Source organism: Scylla paramamosain, chromosome 18 (genome assembly GCF_035594125.1).
Source record: "Scylla paramamosain isolate STU-SP2022 chromosome 18, ASM3559412v1, whole genome shotgun sequence".
Taxonomy (NCBI): Eukaryota; Metazoa; Arthropoda; class Malacostraca; order Decapoda; family Portunidae; genus Scylla; species Scylla paramamosain.
This window is the reverse complement of record NC_087168.1, coordinates 23,746,126-23,769,649: the sequence shown is the minus strand read 5'-3', so window position 1 is coordinate 23,769,649 and position 23,524 is coordinate 23,746,126. Positions and strand designations below refer to the sequence as shown.

The 23,524-nt window shown below is 38.7% G+C and overlaps 2 protein-coding genes across 6 annotated transcripts; one reads left to right on the top strand and one right to left on the bottom strand.

The window, feature by feature from the left end:
• Positions 1 to 2,503: 2,503 nt before the first annotated feature.
• Positions 2,504 to 13,613, top strand: LOC135109331 (adipocyte plasma membrane-associated protein Hemomucin-like). Of its 2 annotated transcripts, XM_064020690.1 has the most exons (10): positions 2,504 to 2,622; positions 3,993 to 4,132; positions 5,235 to 5,310; positions 8,478 to 8,613; positions 8,873 to 9,090; positions 9,550 to 9,666; positions 10,082 to 10,250; positions 10,389 to 10,523; positions 10,630 to 10,903; positions 11,025 to 13,613. In XM_064020690.1, exons 4-10 carry the CDS (start codon positions 8,486 to 8,488, stop codon positions 11,463 to 11,465), a joined length of 1,482 nt encoding a protein of 493 aa, XP_063876760.1. In that variant the 5' UTR covers positions 2,504 to 2,622; positions 3,993 to 4,132; positions 5,235 to 5,310; positions 8,478 to 8,485; the 3' UTR covers positions 11,466 to 13,613. The 2 variants fall into 2 exon arrangements, with proteins under 2 accessions (XP_063876760.1, XP_063876761.1); XM_064020691.1 differs by lacking the exons at positions 2,504 to 2,622; positions 3,993 to 4,132; positions 5,235 to 5,310 and adding an exon at positions 5,917 to 6,070.
• On the bottom strand, positions 13,609 to 23,524 carry LOC135109334 (splicing factor U2AF 35 kDa subunit-like). 4 transcript variants are annotated; one of them, XM_064020694.1, is made up of 7 exons: positions 23,371 to 23,524; positions 21,332 to 21,419; positions 17,862 to 17,928; positions 17,164 to 17,312; positions 16,537 to 16,670; positions 16,225 to 16,323; positions 13,609 to 15,951 (listed from the first exon to the last, which is right to left on the bottom strand). In XM_064020694.1, the coding sequence occupies exons 1-7, from the start codon at positions 23,412 to 23,414 to the stop codon at positions 15,786 to 15,788; spliced, it is 747 nt and encodes a 248-aa protein (XP_063876764.1). In that variant the 5' UTR covers positions 23,415 to 23,524; the 3' UTR covers positions 13,609 to 15,785. The 4 variants fall into 4 exon arrangements, with proteins under 4 accessions (XP_063876764.1, XP_063876767.1, XP_063876766.1 ...); XM_064020697.1 differs by having other exon boundaries at positions 13,609 to 15,924; XM_064020696.1 differs by having other exon boundaries at positions 16,231 to 16,323.

The following is a 23,524-nucleotide window of genomic DNA, read 5'->3' as shown; positions in this document are numbered from 1 at the left end:
CTCTCTCTCTCTCTCTCTCTCTCTCTCTCTCACACACACACACACACACACACACACACACACACACACACTCCATCTGCCCCTGACCCCTCCCACCCCCAAACGTATTACACTCTTACTGCCTACAACCAAAGTGACCTCACCCACTCCTACCATCGAGCTTTGACTTAATTTCGCCTCGCGGGAATAAATATTCATATTTTTCCTCCGTGTCTCTAGGAACTTCGACAAAATAGTAATGAATGTGTGACCACTGATGGCTTTTAGCTACTGAGTGTATTTGAACAGTGAAATGACTGTGGACTGAGATGGAATACTGAAAAAAGGTCTCACTTAAAATACGCTCAGCTATCTCATCGAATGAGAGAGAGAGAGAGAGAGAGAGAGAGAGAGAGAGAGAGAGAGAGAGAGAGAGAGAGAGAGAGAGAGAGAGAGAGAGAGAGAGAGATTTAGTGCTGCTTACATTTTATGATTTGATTTCGAATTTATTTCCTCTCTCTCTCTCTCTCTCTCTCTCTCTCTCTCTCTCTCTCTCTCTCTCTCTCTCTCTCTCTCTCTCTCTCTCTCTCTCTCTCTCTCTCTTCTCATATTTTTTAACTGTTTGTACTTATCTCCCTTGACGCGTTCATCCTGACATGACTCAAGTGTGTTTTCTAGAATTCCCAGCGCGCTGCGAAATGCGTCACAGCTAATCAATACTCAACATGATAGCATGATTTCCTCGTCCACTGGCCAATTAGCCCCTTAATAGAGCAATTTAGGAACGGTTAACCCTCCCGGGCAGTCTAGTTAAGGAGGAGGATGAGCAGGAAAAGCAAGGAAGGCGCTACATTTCCGTCATGAATAATCACACTCCAGTTTGCCGCGTCAGGTGCTTCATCACGGCAGACAGTGACAGTCGTGACTTATGGAAAGATTGAGCAAGTTTAGGTGGCTGAAGGAAGAAGCAGGAGACTTTAGCTTTAGAGGATTTTCAACTGGAAGACTGAGAGTAGTAAAATTTGGCTGGATGGATATTCAGTGAAGGATAAGAAGGGACAGGATGGGATGGGTGAATGTTGCCGCCCCCCCCTCTCTCTCTCTCTCTCTCTCTCTCTCTCTCTCTCTCTCTCTCTCTCTCTCTCTCTCTCTCTCTCTCTCTCTCTCATTTTATTTCGTTAATTACACTACAGCGCTAGACAGAAAAGTTATTGCTTACCAGTTAATAGAGACTACGTGATAAAACACACACACACACACACACACACACACACACACACAGTCTATTTGTCACTCAGAAAAACTAATTCGTACCATCTTCAACTGCCACCGTTATGAACACTAAACTACTAAAGCTACACGACATAATACACCTTCCAACTGTCTGCTTGTACGCAACATAATAGTTAACAACCTCACAAGCACCGAATTCCAAAACTATATCACACAACACTGAAGCAAGACGACAACAGCCACTCAGACTGCCGCTGCCGCTGTGTCGAACATTGCACGCCTAGCAGAGCGTCCTGGTGAGAGAGAGCCACGGCAGATGAGCCACCTGCCTCACTCCATATTGCTCCCACTAAACAAGGAATTAAATATAAACTGAAAACAACTTCTTAAATACGTATAGTGGTAATTAAATCTGTATTGTTAATAACTACTTACCTACCAACCGACCTATCCTGTAAAGTACCTGCTTCTCTACCTGCCTACCTGCCTATCCTTTCCCTATCACCCTATCTACCTACCTGTCTACCTGCCTTTCTCGTACCTACCATCTTACCTACTTACCTGCATACATCATACATACCTTCCTGCCTACATTTTCTGCACTTCCTAATATGTATGTCTATCTGAATGCATGCTGTACAAATGTTGTCTCCTTTGGTTTTCATTTCATAATTCCGTTTGAGTGGGAACCATTGTTTGTATCAGTAGGAATATAATGTTAGTCCTATTGGACTAACATTATATATATATGGAAATAGGTAGGTATATTTCATACAGGGACTGCCACGTGTAAGCCTGGTCGCTTCTTGCAGCTTCCCTTATTTCTTATGTTCTTATGTTCTTATGTTCTATTTTATGCTTATATCTATATTTTTCTATGTATTATTTTATTATCATTTGTTTTATTGGTATGCCTTTTGTTATGTGAATCATTTAGTTAACTGCTCGTCGGGTCTTAACACTCACACCTAGACTGCTTTTGTGCATATATATATATATATATATATATATATATATATATATATATATATATATATATATATATATATATATATATATATATATATATATATATATATATATATATATACACACACACACACACACACACACACACACACACACACACACACACACACACACACTTATTGAGTTATAACACTATCAGTTAGTTCTCTCTCTCTCTCTCTCTCTCTCTCTCTCTCTCTCTCTTCGTTGCGTAATTTAGTAATGATCATGGCGGTGGTGATGGTGACGATGATAATGATGTAACCTAACGAGTCTGCTGGTTGAAGCCATTCCAGGCTCGTTCATAGTGAGCCCATGAGATTCCGAAGCGTGTATCAGAGGAAGGCATTTCGAGCCTTGCTTGGATCGAATACCGACATTTCCTTTTCTCGCTTTGTCCAGGTAAGATGTTTTAGTGCGGTTAGGGTGTTTGTTTGACCGGCTATTCGCTGTTGTGAGATTGTGTCTATGGGTAGATTTAGTGGCGTTGTGCTGGTTCCCGTAGTCTTGTATGTTCTTGTGTTCGTACATCTATTGGCGGTGGCGTTGTTCTTCACTTTTAATACTTGGTGATTGGTTTTGATAAAAGCATTCTTGTTGAATGCAATGACGGGCAACGTACCCACACTAGATTTAATCGCATGAAAAGTTTGCAGTGTATGTGGTGGACGGACGTGTTGACATAATGTTAGGTTTGAATGTGAAGACTATTTTTAATTACGTTCCAAATTGTTCTGGCCGTTTAGGTCAAACACTATACATGTGTAACATTGTAGGGTCAGTAAAAAAGCGGTTGGCAAGTGCGTAATATGATCTTTGGTGTTTTGAATATATTTTAGGAGGTAATTGTTTGCTCTGCAGTTTCCCTTCGTTTCATTAGGTATAAACGCTGTACCGAACTCTGTAGGTTCACTAAAAGGTTAATGGAAACTACGTAATGCTGTCTTCGGGTTATGGAATATGTAATTTTCGGGGGTATGTAATGGGATGCAAATTTTGGGGTATGTAATATAGTGATTTGTTTCAATTACTTTCATTACTATGGTAGATATTTCCCTTGTTCCGAGCATGCGTGTTTTTTTTTTTTTCTACGTGGCCGATCATTACCTAAGGTAGTATTGCGTCTTGAACTTGAAGACATTATAACATCCTTGCATGCGTCGCGTATTAAGTTATATTTTTTTCGTGGCCGGTCATCAAAATAGTAGTATTGGGTCATGAAGACATTGTTTTTAACTTTGACTTGGTCTTAAAAAATTTTTAACTTTGACTTGGTCTTAAAAAATTTTTACTTTGACTTGGTCTTAAATTTTTTAACTTAAGACTTGGTCTTAATTGGTTAACTGCTCTAGTTAACTACGATGGCCTTCAGTTGATGCATTCAAACGCGTAGAAAGGAAACGGTACACTACTGAGTTTATTATAAACATATTTTGTTCATGAGACGGTAGCATAGTACTTCCAGGGAATTATGACAGGTAATTATGATATAGCTGTTTTCCCGCCGACTAGATACGCTTGTTTAAAATTGTTAACACTATGTTGGTTTTAGGCTTCAGTCGGATTGTTTAATCCTTACCATAGTGTGAAATGGCAACTGTTAGTTTCGTTGTAGCCCATGCATGTATTCAGTAAGCAAGAAGTGGTTTATTTTATTTATATTTGCATAATGTTCCTATGCAGTGATTTATATATATATATTTTTTTTTTTTTTTTTTTTTTTTGCTTAATGTTTCTATGCAGTCAAGGTGTTGCTTTTACCATATTTGCAGGTGACAAGTTGTCTTGGTTACAAGATAGTGTAGCTAGCTGTTGTCACGCTGCAGGGATACGGTCGACCACTTGCTGTTATTAACAACGCGCGTGTCCACGTGCTGCGGGGGATCCCTCATCGACCTGTTTTACTAACAAGGTAGTTTATGGTTTTGTGCACACGTGTACTCGTATATCCTGTATATGCTGGGAAGTAGATAATTCGGAAGAATGTATAATCAGCAAGCGTTTTACTTGAACTCCATTGCTCCACCGCCTGTTAAGGTTTACGTTAAGGGTTCCGCTGTAGAAGTGAGGTTAAACTCATTCCTGACGAGTCTCTAGCAGTGGTTTAAAGTGTGAGGATTAAACTCATTCTTGAGTTTCTAGCGGTGGGAGGGCAAGGAAAGGTTTATGCTCGTAATTGGGGTCGGGCTTTCGGGAAACATGAAAGGTATTAACTGTAGTCACTCGTATTGCTGTGAACCTGGGGCTCTGGTAAAAAAAAAAAAAATAATAATAATAATAATAATTGTTGCTGTTAGTGGTAGTTGGGGTGGTGCTGGAAACTTGTACTGCCATGTGTTGTCTTGGAATCTGCTGCAGGTAAAAAGTTGAAATGACGTTCAGGTACAATGGTGCATGTTTCCAGTGTAGCAGATTGCAGTGAAATGTTCAGTAGTAATGCCAGCTATGACGGCATTTTCTACCTTATATCGTGAATTTTTTTGTATTATGATTAAGGTATTTCTGCTCCGCGTGTATTTTGTGGAGTTTAGGGGGTTAATATTAATTACACTCGAGGCATTTATGCTCGTGTTTTGTGTGGAGTTTAGGGCGTTAATATTAATTACACCATTTATGCTCGTTTATGTATTGTGTGGAGTTCAGGGTGTTAAAGTATTTCTGCTCCTGTATTTTTCCATGGAGTTTATAGGGCATTAATAATTTAATTAGTTTCTGCTCCTTCTAATTCACAAGGGTAGTTTTTTTACTTGTAGGTAGATAATTGCCTTCGTGGAAGCAAGAGTTATCTGCTCAATGTAGCCTAGTCTAAATCTAATCTTGCGTAAAAGTAGCAGTTATTCATGAATATGGAACATTTGGCTTTGTTTTGGATGAATCTCCATTAGAAGTTTGATGTATCAATGTTAGCTTCATAGTGTAATGGTTTCAAGGGTCTGGATCTTGCCTAGATGAAACTTCCCTTCATTAACTTTACGTTTTGGATGGCAGTACATTGACAATGCTTTGTCCTACAGCATTCATTACCTGGCTCCAGGAGCAGTGATGGCCAATGACGGGTGTTTCCTCTTCTGTTGTCTTCTTACTCCAGAGGTAAGTGATGAGCTTCCTCCTCCTGCTGTCACTTGGCTCTATCAACATAGAGCTTACCTAGTGTTATTTTTGCTGCAGTAAATAAAACTATGTGTGTCAGACTCGTTGATTGACAGTGTTGTTGGTAAATGAGCGTCAATGTTATAAGTCCCAGACTCCCCAAATAAATGTGTTTAGTTTTCTTTTTCTTTTTTTTTTATTATTTTTCTGGGGGTGAAAAAGCTACCTGTTTGTCTCCGGAGACTCTTTGAAGTATATTAGTAACGATTACCAAGTCGGCTTGTGTAGCATACTCCACCAGTTTCCATAGGTGTCAAGTCATATAGATGTAAGTAAAAATTTGTCTGGTTTATGTAAAGAAAAATTTTACTTAGTCTCCTAGTTTACATAGACCAGTATTCTCAATCATTCATCCCTTTCTGGTAAACTCTGGAACTCCCTGCCTGCTTCTGTATTTCCACCTTCCTATGACTTGAATTACTTAGAGGGAGGTTTCAAGACGCTTGTTCATCAATTGTTGACCACTGCTTTGACCCTTTTATGGGACTGGCATTTCAGTGGGTATTTTTTTTTTTTTTGTTGCCCTTGGCCAGTGTCCTTCCTACATAAAAAAAAAAATCTGGATCTTGAGCAACAAATCACCGAGACAGCCGAAGCAGCTCAGCGCCGAGTTAACCTCGGCAATAAGACTCACAAATAACCGGCTGGGGAAGAGTAACTGGGTGAACAAACTAGAACACTTGTATATCCGTCCAGACAGGTGAGGCCAAGGAAGACAAAGGCAAGGCCTTGCTTCCACTTAATAATGACTAGTGTTTACTCCATGGAGGAAAGTGGTGAGGCAAGGCAAGGCAAAGCTGGTAGAGGGGGGAGGCAGTCCCCTCCTGAACTAGATTTTGGGAAAGTCTATCAAGTGTGACTGGAAATGTACTTGATTATGGTTGATAACGTGCAGATTTTAAGCCCATTTTTTTTTTTTTTTAGTACAGATATTTAAGTATTTATTGATCTTTTTCTCCTTTTTGAGAAGTGCAGATCCCCCAAAAAATTCATGGTGGCGGTCTCATACGTTCTTACATTGAATGAAGTAAAAATAAATTTTAGTATGGAGAGAAAAAAAAAAAAAAAATGAACTGAAGTTGTGTGGTATTGTAATAAGTGTGATTTGGTGATTATAAAAGATTGACAATTACATGAATGGATTCTGCTTAAAAATACAGAAGTACTACCTTCATCCTTTTCACTTAAAATCACATGAAATCATATTCATATATAAAAAAAAAATTGATATTGGTTGGGAGGAGCTATTCTGCACATTAACTGGATTCTGTAACTCTTGGATCAATAATTTCCTCTGATGGTCAAGCACATCACACTGTTTGTGTATTCAGCACTTGTGGCTTGACAGTGAAAGGGATAGTAACTTGTAGGAGCTCTGTGGGGTGAGTTAATACCTTCCTCTAATTTGTTGCTTTTCTCCCCTTAATGTATTTCCACATTCACATCATAGTTGACACCAGTAATGTAAAACCCTTGGCTAAAATATGGTGGAGTAAATCAGTTTATGATACTCGCATAACTCCTACAGTTTTACTAAAGGAACACAGCTGGACTGTAATCCTGTGCTGTGTAGCCTTGGAGGAAACTTTCAAACACTTGCTGTGAATTACACACTTGGCCATTTGCAAGTTATCTGTGAGTACGTAAGTGTCTCCTCTTGTGCTTCAGTTTTGATCAGTAGTTGAAATGTTTTTTTTTTTTACTCTCCATTTCTATTTTAAACCCATTTTTATCCTTTTGAAATTGTGAATGTTTGATTTGGTTTTGGCACTGCAGTGAGTTTCTTTAGCACCACACTGGGTGTGATTGGTAGATGAAACTGACAACTGCCAAACTCTACAATGTCAGGCAGGGCATCAGGAGGTAATGCCAATGACCATGCTTGAAGCCCTGCCACCCATAAAGTACTACAGTGGAACCTCAGTTCATGAATGTACCTCTTCACGGAAAGATTTTTCAAACAATTTTGCATCGGTTCACAAACTGTTTCAGTGTGCGAATGCACAAACACTCTGCTAGACCAGATGCTGGCTAGTCCAAGCACTCTGCAAGACCAGATGCTAGCTAGTCCAAGCACTCTGCAAGACCAGATGCTGGCTAGTCCAAGCACTCTGCAAGACCAGATGCTGGCTAGTCCAAGCACTCTGCAAGACCAGATGCTGGCTAGTTCCTTTGATAAGGATCTGTAATAAATTTGTGCATTCTCACCCTAACATTACTTGTTGGTGATTATCATACACTGGCAAGTCTCTTAGGCATCAGGATACAGCTTGTCACTGATTTCAAGGTCAGATTCCTCCCCAGCTATTTGAGGGGAGGGTTAGAAAACGGATTTTTGTGCTACTCATGACACCACATGCTCTACCATCCAATCACATTTCACATATCCAGGTTTTTGGACGCCCAAGAAAGACGACACCTGCTGCAGACAGGCTTATAAGACATGAGGTTGTCAGGAATCCCTGGATCACAAGCACTGAACTCAAACAAGGTGGAATTTGAAAGGCATGTGCTGTCATAATTAGCACAAAAATCCCTGCTGTACATTGCTGTGGCAATGTACAGCTTGATGCCTAAGATGTACCACTGTATAATAATCACCCACAAGTTATGATAGGGTGATGCATGCATTTATTACAGACCTTTACCAAGGGGACAGGGTAGCTGGAGCTGGTGTCTGGTCTTGTAACTTTCTGTGGTCATTGTTATTTAGTTATATATTCTTCATCACAGGAAAACATTTAAAGAATCTTTTAAAAATGCAATGTTTTTGTGGCTGGAACAGATTAATTGTACTAACATTAATTTCAATGGGAAAATTTGTTTTGGCTTGTGAATATTTTATTTCACAAACTGAGTCATAGAATGGATTAAGTTCATGAACAGAAGTTCCACTGTATATAAAATGTGGATGAAAAGAGAGAAAAAAGATACCAAGCAAAACCAGAAGTAATCCTTGTCAAAACAAGGATTATAGCTCTGCATCTACATATACATCTATCCTTTCAAGATGACTTCCCAGGGACAGGGAATAATAATGACAAAAAAGAGTTGTGATGATGCACCAAGTTTCTGCAGATAACTTAAGAAATTGTTCTTTTGTACAGGTTGTGAGATGATGGGGTTGTTGAGGAGGTTTGTGTGGCGCACGTTACGCCTGCTGTTGGATTTAATTGTGGTGATGGTTGTATTTACGCTGATTCCTGGTGTGCCACCCCATGTGACCTACAATGCTTATGAAAGGTAAGGCTTTGTGGAACACATCTGAACATGAGAAGTTTTGTGAATGGTATGAAATCAACAAAGATTTTTATCTCTTTCTGAATGTGAATCATAAATTTGGTGAATTATATGAAATTAACAAATAAAGATGGATTTTATGTATCAAACTAAAAATGTATTTGTTGATTTCATGAATGTAGTGATACAGTTCAGAGGTTGATAAATTCACCTCTTGAACAGTAGGACTTGAAATTGCAAAAATTTAAAAAAATTTTTGCAGGTCTCCACCTCCTTTGCCACTGGAAGGAGGTTTGGCAAGGAACACAAAGCTGAATAATGCTGAAAGGATCCTGGATGGGAGGATCACAGGGCCAGAGTCAATTGCCTCCCGGGCAGATGATGAAATCTTTGTGAGCCTTCATGGGGGCAAGATACTCCGGCTGTGGGGACCCAGGTTTGACCACTTCAAGATCGTGACTTCCATTGGACCAGGATGTGGTGGGAGACCTGTGTTAGCACCAGTATTTTAGGATTAGAATTAACCAGCATGAAACCACAAGGTCATGACCCTTCCACCACCTTCTAATAGAGGTGCAATTAATGAGTGAAATATGAAATACTGAGATGTATGTTATTCTGGGAACAAAATGTGGAGAGAGCTTCCAGTTTTCTCACTCCTCCCCTTCTACTCCTTGTGGTGTTGGTAGTTAAAGATAGATGACATGGGAGAAACTCCTCTGACATTTGTGACTTCTTATATTGAAAATTATTATTTTCCACTTTTGAAAATATTGTACTTCCTTGTAATTTCACATACTATTTTGAATGAGGACTATATATTGATAAACTGATTGGGTATATTACATGATAAAATTTTAAAATTTGTCTCAGTTGGCTTATGCATGGCACTGTTGTGGTTGTATATAATACTTTTCCTAAGGACATCACTTTTCTCAGATGGCCCATGGCAGGAGAAAGTGTGTGGCCGTCCCCTTGGCCTCAGGTTTGGCCTAGATGGCAAACTCTTGGTGGCTGATGCCTACCTTGGCCTGTTCTCAGTGGATGTGGACACAGGTGAGTCATGATAAAACCTTACATGAACATCGGCAATATTTTAATGAGCCACCACCAAAATATGTAAACCTTAAACAGTGGTGATCATCTGCTTAAATACGGATCCTGTGCTTAGCTCATGTCACTGATCATGTGCCAAGATGTGAAATTCCACATCTTTAGTTTTGAAATCTGGCATCATGTTTACTCAGAGGTTCTGGCAACCACTAGCAGTGCCAAGCACCCTGCATCTGGGTGTTATTCAATTTTTTTTTAAATATATTAGGTTAAAAGAACCTGTTTTAGGGATGACAGAATTAGGAACACCATGAGTGTACATTGTAAAGTCATTGTTATTCATTGAGAAGTAATGTGAATGTAGCTAACATGGAATGGATGTTTTACTGTACTGAAGTTGATCAAAATTCTTGACCAGGAGATAAGGAGTCACTTTTTAACATAACGGAGGAGATAGACGGTGCTGCACCAATGTTACCTGATGACCTTGATGTTGACAAGGATGGAAACATTTACTGGTCAGATGCATCATCAGTCTCGCATCTCTGTGATAGCATGACGGAAATGATGAGTGACCCCTCGGGAAGGTTAGTGTGACAAAAAAAAACATTGGTGCTACATTAAACATATGCTCATTTATTGTGTGAAAGATAAATCAAGGCATTTAGAAGTCAGATTTAAACTTTCACATGTGTAGTTAAAAGCTGTGGTGTCTTGCTTCACAGGATCATCAAGTTTGACCCCAAGACTGGCACCAACACTGTGCTAGTCCGGAATGTCCACTTTGCCAACGGGGTGCAGCTTTCTCCTGACCAGGACTTTTTGATTTTTTCTGAGACATTCAAGTTCAGAGTGCTTAGGTAAGATTCACTCAACTAGAATAGATAAATTGCTTAATTAGTTAGTTATATTGCATGCATATAAAAGACTTCTGCCGATTGCAGCTAATCCTTCCACCTTCCTCAGATACTGGTTGAAAGGACCAAAGGCTGGCCAGTCAGAAATCTTTGTGGACCGCCTGCCAGGATTCCCTGACAACATCCGGCCAAAGGAAGATGGCGGTTACTACATCTCCCTGGTGTCCTATGCCACTGAACGCAACCGAGAACTTGCTGCAGCCCTCGGCCCCTTATCGTTTGTCAGGAAACTGCTTCTGAGATTGATGACAGTTACAAAGGTTCTCTTTGAAGCTGCAAACAGTATTTATCCCAGTGTATACATTGAGAAGTTAGCACAAAAGGTAAGATATAGCTGTAATGAGGTAATGCATTACACCAGCTTATGTAATTTGTCTGAAAATACTGCATAATGAAAAAAAGCTGTGAATAAGGTATTTTAGCCAAATTCTCATTGATTTCTAGACTCTCCACTTGGAGCCAGTGACAGCCATGACTATTCGTGAGACCAACTTGAGCATTGTGGTGGAAGTGGATGCTGATGGAAAGATCGTGGACTCCTTGCAAGGTGACTCAGGCAGAATTGTTCTTGTGTCAGAGACGCACAAAGTTGGAGAGAACCTCTTCTTTGGCTCTCCATACAACAACTACCTAGGACGCCTGATGCTTAACCCACCCACCATGGAGGTAGAGGGGAAGGGGGTCAGGATGAAGACTGGAGGCACAGATGAAGATAAGAAAGATAAAGAGAAGACAAGAGATGAATCACCTGATGAACTCCTGGAAGAGAAGGAAACACAAATTATAGAAGAAGCACAGGAGAAAGATGCTGAAGTAAAATCTGAGAGTGAAACAGAGAAAGAAAGCCATGAAAAAACAGTGCCAGACACAAAAGAGGAGCTTTAGGAACCACTGCAAAATCAACCTTTTGTTGCACATAAAAGTGACTTGGTATGCCTTGATACACACACTACTTTCATCATTACAGTTCCATTACATGGTCATGAAAGTTGATATGTAGATATATACCAGGTATTTGAAATATGCAAACTTGAAATATGTGTATTCTATTATATGCTTAATTGTACTTTCATCATTACAGTTCCATTACATGGTCATGAAAGTTGATATGTAGACATATACCAGGTATTTGAAATATGCAAATTTGAAATATGTGAATTCTATTATATGCAATTAAGCTAAATGTGCCAAGTATTCTTGGTATGTAAGAAAATTCCCTATTATGCGAGTAAGTGGTGGTGCAGTTGGTTGGTGAAGGGTGGCCAACATGCACTAGGGGGTGGTGGGTGCAAATGTTTTCTTGCACTTTCCTCACACCATATGCAGATCAGTTTATAATTTTTGTCCGTTTATAATTTTTGTTTGTTTACAATGTCTGTTCATATATTTTACAGTATCTTTACTGATGTGTTTTACTGTTGCTTTAGTGCTTTATTTTATTTACTTATTTTATTATTTATTTATTTATTTTTATTTATTTATTTTTTTTGTGAAAGTGTTGGAATAAATATTTAGGTTCAAAACCTTGGTCATGGAACAACTCCCTCTCATTAATGGAATGATATGTTTGATGTACACATTCTTATTATGCATTCTTATTATGTGAACTTTTTTTGCAAAACATAACCCTTACACATCACGAATACCTGGTGTATAGCTGACATCATGATATCGTTATAGATTTTTTTTTTTTTTTTTTTTTTTTGCTTGCAGTTGCTGGCCATTAGTAAAATTAGTTCATTGGTTATTTTCATTGATGTGCCATACATGTCTGTGCTCTGAGGCAGCTGAAGTTTGCACTGATGTGGAAGGTAAGCATTGTGTTATCTTCCAGGGACATGTAGTTTTGTTTAAGTATTGAAGTGATTGCTCAATTCCATTCCTTTACTGTCTTGTCCATTTACTGCTGTTGATCCTTTCAGGCCTTAAGTGTGGATGTTGTGTTTGCAATGGACAGAGGCAGGATTGTGTGGTCATTGATTGTCTTAGTCATTTTTGGAAAGTTTAGGATTTTGTCATTTTGTATATACTGTTATGGAAAATTTATGTACAGCTCTAAGGCATTGGCTTACTCTATCAAACACTTCCTTTCATTGAGTTGATGTTTTCTTATAAAAAAGACAAAGGCAATGCCAATAAGACTTTAGACTAAGGAGGCAATGCCAATAAGACTTTTTAGACTAAGGATTTACATAAGTTTTCTGATGCATAACTACAAAATATATAGTTATGAACACTGATTAATGGAGATATTAGCATTATGCACTTTTGTTGGAGAATCATTATTATTTTATGCTTTCTTTCTCTGAAATACTCACTATACGTACATAGCCCAAAAATCTTAACTGGTATCTTTTGAATCCTTCTGGTTGTACATGTGAAGGACAAGGTGATAGGGAAATGTGCCTTTTGTTAAAAGCTTTCCCTTGTAAGCCACTTTGTATTAGGTGATAAGCTTTAAATCAGAAAATTCTTTGTATTAGGTGATAAGCTTTAAATCAGAAAATTTCAAGCTCTGTATTAGGTGATAAGCTTTAAATCAGAAAATTTCAAGCCGAGCTTTTTTACCTGCATGGCTTGAATTGTAAATATTTGTATACATGTTTGGTGGTGGGCAGATCAGGAGCACTTTGAACAAGACTGGGTCCAGATCCTGCTGGACTCTGAATTAGACAAAAGATGAAATTTGTTTGTGCTGAATTGCAGAGGAACCTTGTGAACACATAGTTCATGTAAAATCCCACAACCTGAGTGTACAGACTGGATGAAGAGGAATGGGGTCACAAGTGGCTCGGGAAAACCAGAAAACACAGATCAGGTAGTCTTGACAATGAAGCTGTTGATGGATGCACAGATGGATCCAGTTTTATTTGCACTTGTATTATTAACATGGAATATTTTCTGTAAAGGAGATATTAAATGTTTTTCATATTTTTTTTTTATGTACATACTAACTACTTTTGGTTGAGAGGTATGGGGTGAACAGGAAAAGATAAGACATGTAATAAAAATAATAATAAAAATACACTAACAGTTCTAGCTTTTTATTTAGTCGATGTTGCTGCTGTGTCCTTGTAAAGTGAATAGCATGCAGTCAGTGTTTTGGATCTTAAGGTCTAGCATTCTTTGGTCAGGTTTCAAGAGCAGTGTGTAAACTGTTGCAGGTCTGATCTCTCAAACCTACCTTTGGAACAGTTACTTTTCCGCATAAACTATTTCAAGTGAACATGCAGTAAGTTTTCCATTACTTTTCCGCATAAACTATTTCAAGTGAACATGCAGCAAGTTTTCCATTAATCTATCTACACTTACATCTGCACCTATTCAGGTGTCAACAATTATTGCAAGTTTACTTATAGGTTATCTGAGCTACTTAGTAGCTAACTTTTGTGGGAATGGTGTTATCTCTTCTTGTATATGCAGGACTCTTGTGTCTTCACAACAAAATTATAGTATGTACTACTGGTAAAAGTGAACCTTAGGTATATACATCAGTCCCTAATTTTCAGGATTATTGAACAAAAATGCTAGCAGTAAAGTCCTACCACATTTTATAGCATCAGAGTCACCACTGCAACCACCATTTGTCTCCCTAAGCCCACATACGTCAGTCCCTAATTTTCAGGATAATTGAACAAAAATGCTAGCAGTAAAGTCCTACCACATTTTATAGCATCAGAGTCACCACTGCAATCACCATTTGTCTCCCTAAGCCCACATATCTGTATTTTAATTTAAATATGAACAGCCATGGACTTGCATGGACTTGCAACAGACTGGACAGACATCCCTCTTCCAGCTTCAGCCAATCTATTGATGCTGCCTCCCACCCTGCCATCTTCCTTACTTCCACTTGTCTTCCTCCTCACATGCCTCCTCTCCTTACTCTCTCACCTTAAAAAAAAACTCAACTGATCCACAGGTGTATACATTTTCAACATATGAGACAAAGAACAACTTAAAAATAGAGTGGAATGTAAGGATCAACTTAAAAATAGAGTGGAATGTAAGGATATGTATACAACATGTGACTGACCAAAAAAAATCAAAACTTGCATCATTTGTTATGAGAATCAATAAAAACATCAAAGTGACACTGAGACTTAAGAGCCAAGGGTACATAATAATTTGATGGAGAAAATCATTAAAGTAATAAGTTTGTAGAGGATGAGGCAAAATGAATACAATAAATTATCTCCATAAATATGTAAATCAATAAACCCTTGATCCACAAAAGAACAACACAGACAACGTTCATTCTTCAATTTTATACAGGTGTTTAGTCAAGCAATTGGAAGTTGATCATTTCAACTCCTATGCACACATTATGCTTATGTAGTAAATGGCATAAAAACTTTTATTTGTATAATTGCATTATAAGTTTTGTGAATTACCAAAAACCCCAGACAGTTCCTGCCATACTTGTGGCCACAACATCTATTAAGATGTCAGGAGAAGAGATGCCTCTGGTCACTGACCGGTCACGGGTGAGTGGCTACCAGTGCTTGGTGGCCATGTCAATATTCCTTGAATTTGGTAGTTTATGGAATGGAGAGATGCTGATCAACCATCATACCAAGTTTGGTTTAATCTAACATGTAAATTGGAAGTTCATAATATTAAAGTAACTTAGATTCTATCCTAAATAGCTAAGCATGTTTTTCATTCCATGATATATCTTCAAAATTCTATTTTACAACCCTGTTAGAGTGAGCAAACACACAAACATAAAAGCACATAAAAATGGAGGTGACACGTGCTGGCTGAGCCAGGCAGGCTGTGCTAATCCTCACACAACACAGCCAATGAGTATCATGTAGACTAGATGAGTACAAATTCAAGACTGGCATACAACTTAAAATAACTTTGGTCTTATGAGTAGGTAAGAAACAATGACAGATAGTTAATATCAACATAATAAGGTTCCTATTTGAATTATAATCTAAAACAAAATGGATTAAAAATCTAAACAAATTCCAGGTTTCATGTAATGAAAACTGGAGCTTTGCTCAAGTTCAATTTAACAGAGAATTAGCTGCAACAAGTAATTTATTGTGAATAAATAAGACATACAAAAATACACAAGTAAATAAATAAAGGGTTCTGAGAACATACTAAAGCAAATGTCACATTCCTTTCCACTGAGAACATTGAGATCATTTATCCTCCACCTGATCCTCCACATCACCAAGAACTGTTTGAGCACTAAAACCTTCCAAACCTGCCTTCACGCTCTTTGTCCTGTGAGTGTGACCGGAACCGCTCCAAGGACGCCGAGTTGTCCCGGTACTCTCGCCGCCGTGACCGGGACCTGGAGTGGGACCTGCGGCTCCGGGACCTCGACCTGTGGCGATTGCTTCTACCATGAGATCTGAAGGATGATGGGTGTTCAGTCATCCATAACTGTACCCTAAGAACTGACTATTTGACTTTTACTGTACACTGAATTACTGGAGCAAACCAACATTGACATGAGAACACAGTGCAACTTCAGTCACTGATCTGTGACAGAGAATGCTTTACTTAATTTTGTTTATTTATTGCAGGTTGAAAATGGATGACATTCAACATTTCTAATTCTTACATATCATTTACAGTGAAATTCTTGAGGTGCACTTGGCCACACATTTAGAAGCATCCTCACCCTAACCTTCTTCGTTTTCTGCTGTACAATTCTCTCCTCAGCTCTCTGGAGATGGGCTTGAGGTGCATGAAGTTACAGAAGCCACTCCGTGTACACTCTCTGAGGGTAACACAAAGACACTGCCATTGTGCTTGGAGATGAACTCAACTTTTGATGTACAGTATATTTTTTTTTTAAATTTTGTAGAAGATCAATCTAGTTTCATGATTGAACTGTAAGTTGAGGAAAAATTCTTCTTTAAATTTCCATATCATGCAGCAACTACTATTCAAACTTGATTATGTGAATAAGAAAAATAAAAGTTAAGCTGACCCCATTTCATACTGGCGGCAGCACGCCTCTCGGAAGTCTGTGACTGGACTGAGTTCTGCATTTATGGCACGACCTCCAAACCACCTGTTGTTCAGGTCCACCACTGCTTTTTCTGCATCCTCCTCATACTTGAACTTCATGGCAGATGTAAGGAAGGATAGGAGAAACATAAGTAAGTCATTAAAAAAATTACTTTGTATCTGGCTGTATTTCAGATTGAGGACCCTCTTAAATGAAAGTAAGCCAGAAAAGACTAAATTTTCCCTCATTGTGAGCATAAAAATACAGAGAAAAGGGTTCCATGTACTATGCAGAAACTGTTCCATTATTAACTTAAAACCAAAAGGCCAAAACTTTCACAACCATGATCTCAAAAACGAGAACAGAAGAAAATAAGGGAAAGTGCAAGAAGCCATCAGGCCTACACATGCAGTCCCTGTACAAAACACACCTACCTATTCCCACCATCATCCCAATCCATAAATTTGTCTAATCTTTTAAGGCTCCCTAATGATTCAGCACTAACAATTTGATTACCCTACCAAGTTTATTCCATTCACCTACTATACTTTGGGTAAATGTCCCTTGTGCCCTGAATACCTTATATAACATGTAACAAAATCTCACCTTGATGTAGACATTGCCCACTAGGTGGTCCCCCAGGTTGTCACACACGTTCATCTCTTCAATCTCGCCATAGCGGTCCTCACATTCCACAAATACCTCTTCAAAGAAGTTGTCATAATGTTCCTGCATCTCCTCATCGCTCACCGTGGCTGTGCAGGAAGCAAGGATGTTACTCTGATGGTTTAGTCCTAGTAGAAGCTTAAAGATTTATCCCACTGTCTTATATGGAGTGAGGTGAGGGTGAGATAATTCAAAGTTTCTGCATGGTGCCACAGTAACTAAAGTCATATGACACTGGATTTTGAAATACCATAAAAATACCAGTAATGTTAAAATTAATGGTAAAAGTAATAAAAATGAGACAAAGTTCAAATTTAAAAGAATAAAGAATAAAAACTTAAAGCTACAAATTAAGTGGGCCTGTATATAAATGGAGTGAAAACACAAGCTAAGCAAGAACTGTGATCTTTACCCACACTGCCCCACTTCTGGAAGTTCTACAGAGTTTCAGGCACAATGACAGAATGTTATTGAAGATAGACAGAAACTGAAAGTGGATGAGAAGCGATTTTGCAATATATGATGGCACATATATTCTCAATGAAACTCTAACTGATTCTTATTGAAACAAGGGACTCTTTAAAGTATTCTCCTCTGTGTCTTCTTTCAGATTACAAATGTTTCCTTCAATTACTCACAGTGAGAGCCATCTGCTGACTTGGCTGAGTTCTGGGGATTGCAGTACAAGTTGAGGATGAGCACTGTCTGTAAAATAGACTCAATTAGTCTACACATATGAAAGAAATCCTGTTTGTTACCTTAATTGATCAAAAAAGTCAGCAAAGAAACACATCCTCTAGTTATCAAAGTAACCCTCCAAAGTCATGTCAAATGCAGTATGGTTAATCTACATCTGCTGTCAATTTTACTCACATTTCAAGGATGATGGGGGACTGCATGAAAAAACTTCAACAGAAATTATATAACTCTAAAGTTCAATCCAAGACATGCTGAGATCCACAAATCTTCAATAAACACAGCATGGAATAATATATACCATACATGTACAGTAAACTCTCCAACTTGGCAGACTCAAAATTACATATAAAATTCATGAATATTATTAAAGCAACCAAATAAATTTAAAAATTCTATATAAATCATTTACGGCATAATCTTGTGTTCGGCCGTATAGAGTGTCATAACCAACACTTACTGAGTAATATTATAAAGGTTCTTCTTGCAATAAAACTGGATAGAAATGAGAATGTCTTTTTATATGTTGCTTAGACCTCTTGGATTTGTTGCTACTCAGCTGGGAAGACCTTTAAGTGTGAATTTCTAAGCTGGAGGGTTTGCCATACACATATACACTATATATGAAATGATCCTGATTAAATTAACTGATGAGGTATTTATATATTCAGATGTAAAACTACCATCATTACTTCATAAAGTAGTACATCTCAATTTCCTAACAATGTCACAGAGTATCCAGTGTTTCATATTCATTTGACTTAACACTTAACCTGCCTTCCCAGCACATGCAAGGCAGCATCCAAGGAAGAAGCATGGGAAACAAAACAACCACACTAGAGGACAAATTTGCCGCCTCCTTTCTGCTCTTACTCTCTGGGAACAAGAAAGTCTCCAAGGGGAAGGACTTGCAGCCCTTCACCCTGCCCTGTGTTATACCAAGTGTAAATGCTTTCTTACAGTCCACCTGTAATTTTCACAAAGTTTGCCTTATAATAGGGAAGTAAATATAGAGCCCTTTGATCCCAGGGCTGCAAAGTGCTCTCCCCAAGGTGGGGCGGCAGCGGGAGGAGCAGGAGGGGGTATGGGGTGTTACCTTTGCCTATCTCCTGGAAGAGGGTAGAATATTGCATAATGCATATCCGGAACACACTGTAAACAAACACATCATGTAAATACTGGATTGACTTAAAACTTACATAGATGCTTGATGCTAAGAAAGTTTTACAAAGTAGAGCATCACCCCCAAAGTTTGGGCTGGCCACTGAATGTGCTGCTCTAAAATACAACAGTATAATATCATTACTCAAGAAACTATTTGTTTTCTGGTAAAAAGAGAGTAATCTAAATTATTGATACAGATCCACAAAAACTAATTCAGTCAATAGAACTTAGTTGCAGAGTTGCCATTTACATAATGGATATGCCATTGACACAGAAGTACTGCATTTGGCTGCAAAGTGAATCTATTGCATGAGGTACCACAAAATTAAGCATAATATCCTATATATATATATATATATATATATATATATATATATATATATATATATATATATATATATATATATATATATATATATATATATATATATATATATATATAGAGGACCTGACCTTCAAGCAAGACCTTACAATAATGCTATGTTCATTCAGCTAAATAACAGATAACCATTGCCATAAACAGAAATATAATATATATAATTAAATACCATTATAAAACATCTTGTAAAACAGGAACAATTTGTTCTTAGATAAAAATGGTATGTTATGTTATACTAGATGAATCAGTTCATTCTTATTTAGAGCCACAGTTTCTCACTAGAGGAACAGACTCCTTTGAACCCATAAACACACAGACAGTTTGAGCAGCCACAAATCCTCTGGGCTTGGCAGGTAGATTTGAAAATCCATACTGAACAAACTGGTGATCACTTGTAACTCTGGAATTCGTGGCTACTCAAACTGATTAACATACAGACAACACTCCTCAACCTAACTTCAAACCAACCACTCATGCATCCTGCACACACCTGATGCAGCTTTGAACCCGAGAGCCATGTGAGAATGTATCACCACACTACTCAGACTGTGCTCTGGTGCTGCCAACTAACAGTAAGCAGCCTAAGACAGACACCACTCATCACAACACTACATATAAAAGTGATACTGAAAACCCAACACTTGAGACAGGACAGGTGGCAGTTTTATAGAAAGTAGCTTGCAGTATGGGATCTCATCTACCACAACAGAGAACTTGATGTTAATAATTCATTTGAACATTGCATCCAAAATAAGTAAGATTACACTGATACACTACATACATACACAAAAAAATTACAGAATCAGTATTTATCATATCTGCATCTTTATAATAGAGAATGTGATTTTTTCAGTATCTTGTTCATTCCTGATCCCTAGCCATTCTTATCAAAGTAATATTTGTGACTTAGAATGTGGTGATATCAGATGCAAAAAATCCCATTCTGCATCAAGGTGGTCTTTGAGCAACATGCTAACATAATGATAATCATGCATTACCAACAACACAATGAAAGACACACAACTGGAGGAGACAAAGAAGTACAAGGGGGAGAGAGAGAGAGAGAGAGAGAGAGAGAGAAAAAAAAAAAAAAAGGCAGGGGAGGGTGGTTACCAGAGCATACTATGGATGTTTACTAGATCATGGTGTGTATGAGTAACTGCAACCAGCATTCCTAAAGAGCAACTTGTAAGTACACAATCTCTGAATGCAACTCACTCATAGGATTTGAACTTCCTGTATATTGCAATGAAAAAGAACAGAGGTGGACAGTTTTATTTACCACACTGTATCATTTATGAATGCACAACTTAAAAAATTGTCACAGAATATGCAAGCAATAAGCAGCAGAACAGTGAGAATCCAACCACTTTGGTCCAAGGCCCTTACGAATCCCGCCCCAGCTAAGTTTGGCATTCACTCTAAACATAAGTTACTACTGGGTTCAGTCTTTGAAAACTGAAAAAAAAATGGACTATCTCTGCATCTAAGTTTGTTCAAAATAATGTAGTAATAAGGTCAGATCCAGGCTGTCAGATGACATTACTGCAAAGCTAATGTAACAAGTAGTTGAATGGTCAGATATTTCATGGAGAAGTTTCTATTCTGAAAACACATGTTCAAAAGCAAGCAACTGGAAGGTGTCTTGAGACTGATTGCTGCATTTAATGTGTTGCTTCAAGCACCATAAGAAAGGATGACTGATAATCACTACATGCTTGTATGGTAATCACTCAGCAGAATAGTTATTCTGTTGTAAGAAGAAATTATTGTCATTTTGGCAAAGAAATTCTTTCAAATGTAATCCTACAATGAGGCAACCATCAACTTGACATACTCTGCCCCTCAATGGAGATTTTCACATCATACCTGGCTAAATGTTGGCTTGTTGTGTATTCTGGAACACCGATCTCCATGTCGACAAGCTCCGATTTTAAAATAGAAACTGCAATTTACTCTGAAATCCAAAGGAACAGTATTTTAGAAACCAACATAAGTAAAAATGCATCACACACTAACATTAGAATTATGATATTTTGTGCATGTTATAATCTTAAAGCAAGACAAAAATACGGAGAAAGGCTTTTCCCCTTATTAGTCATCCCTGCCAATCAAAAGAAAAAAATGTATGGACCTGTGTACTGGAGGCGTCACATGGCATCACACCTGACTGGCCTTAGCACCTTAATATCACAGTCTCAGACAGGTGTGCAGATTGTGATGTTGGATTAATTGACTTTTGCCTACATTACTGGGGCAAAACAAGAGATTTGTCTGACTTGTATATTTGTCACAAGCTTGTCTTGGAAGAGAAATACTGTGGGAAGTGTGGAAGACGTCTGTGACGGACTTAAACCAGAACCTCTGGCGTTGTCAAAGATAAGTGCAAAAGGACACAACAAAAATCTGTGTTCATGGCAAGAAAGTGCATTCAAGAACACTTTCTTTGATAATACCCACATGAATATTGAGACTGTTCTTGTTTTCATAAGCACTTATATGAGAGAATGGTTTTTGTATCATTACGGCGGAGGGTGTTGCTTGGCAGGACGTTACTGTGAGGTGTGAAGTTACATCTGTTGGCCTCTGCTCTTGTGGACATAGGCAGCAAGCCAGAGCATGGGAATGTGATAGATTCTCAGGTCTCACAGGCAGAGAGAGATGCAGGCAGGCGACTGTGAGCATCAGTCTGCGGTAAGCATCAGTCTGATGTGAGCATCAGTCTGCGGTGTCCTCTCTCAGATGAGAGAGGACACTGGTAAGTCAGCACTGAGACATGAGAGAGGGCAGACATGGAGCAGAGCAATAGAGGCAGCAACAGTGGCAAGGTGAGGTCTTGAGGCAGCAGCTGGACATCCTGGCAAGCAGACCTGATGTGAGAGTGGATGCCATATAGTGACCAGTTTGGTACCTGGATGTATGATGACCTGTGGAGGCCAGAGGGAACACTACCCTGGAGGAAAACTGCAGAGAGTAGATGTCATAGCTGGCTACAGAACCTCCCTGCTGCTGTTGTACCTGAGGGCTGACCTGAGGAAGGACAACATGAAGGAGACGTCCTGTGGCTGTGAGGAGTATCAGCTGCTGGGAAGTGCAGCTGAGGGACTCTATACCACATTTTCATAGCTTCTGTGCCATGCTGTGAGTTGTGAGTTGTGCCTTTTGAATCAGGCTGTGCTTTATTGCATGTGTTCTGTGTGGATATGAGGGACTTTGTGCTCTGGATGCGTCTGGGCAGTGTATGCCACGCATTTGAGATTATGTGGTCTATGCTCTTGATGGGGGTGCAACACCCCTTGTTAAGTTAGGTTAAGAGGGAGGAATGAAGATGGTGTAGTCTCCCCATTAGGTTAGGTTAGTTTAGGGAGATTGAGGTAGCACAGCCTCCCATTAGGTTACTTTAGGTTAGGTTAAGTCGGATTAGGTTTTACTAGATTAGGTTAGGTTAGGGGATCAAAGGCGGCATTGCCCCTGTTATGTTAAGTCTGGTCTCAGAGCTCATATTTTTGTCATATTTGCTCACTTAACCCTAATAAACTTCCGAAAAATATTTGCTCTTCCCGTAGACTTTCCTCAAAGGCAAAATTTCACTTATTTTTTTTATTCCCACTCGAAAACCCGCTTTCCCAATAGGTCCGCAAGTTAGTTAAGGTTGGAGGGGGACGACAAAAGAATATTTAAGATGCTATTGATAAGATTTATCTAAATAAATACAGCAAGCATAACAGCTACCCAGAAATAAATTACCATTATCTTGAAATGAGTAAGCTGATGTACATGATCTCTGCCTCGCCTGAGGTGGGATTCATCACCTGGCCGAGGGGCTACTGACCAAACACTAACGCTGTCTACTTGAGTTTGAGTCGAGGGAATGGGAAATGATAGTGAGAGGTGGTTGCATTCCTTACTTATCCTTCTCGGTGCCAAAGATCGATGCCAGGTACTCGGCCATATTTACAAACACTGCTGTGGGACTGACAGGAGACGGCGACGCCCTCCGGTGGTGCCAGACAAAATATATACATACACACACACATATATATTTTATGCATCAAGGAGAAA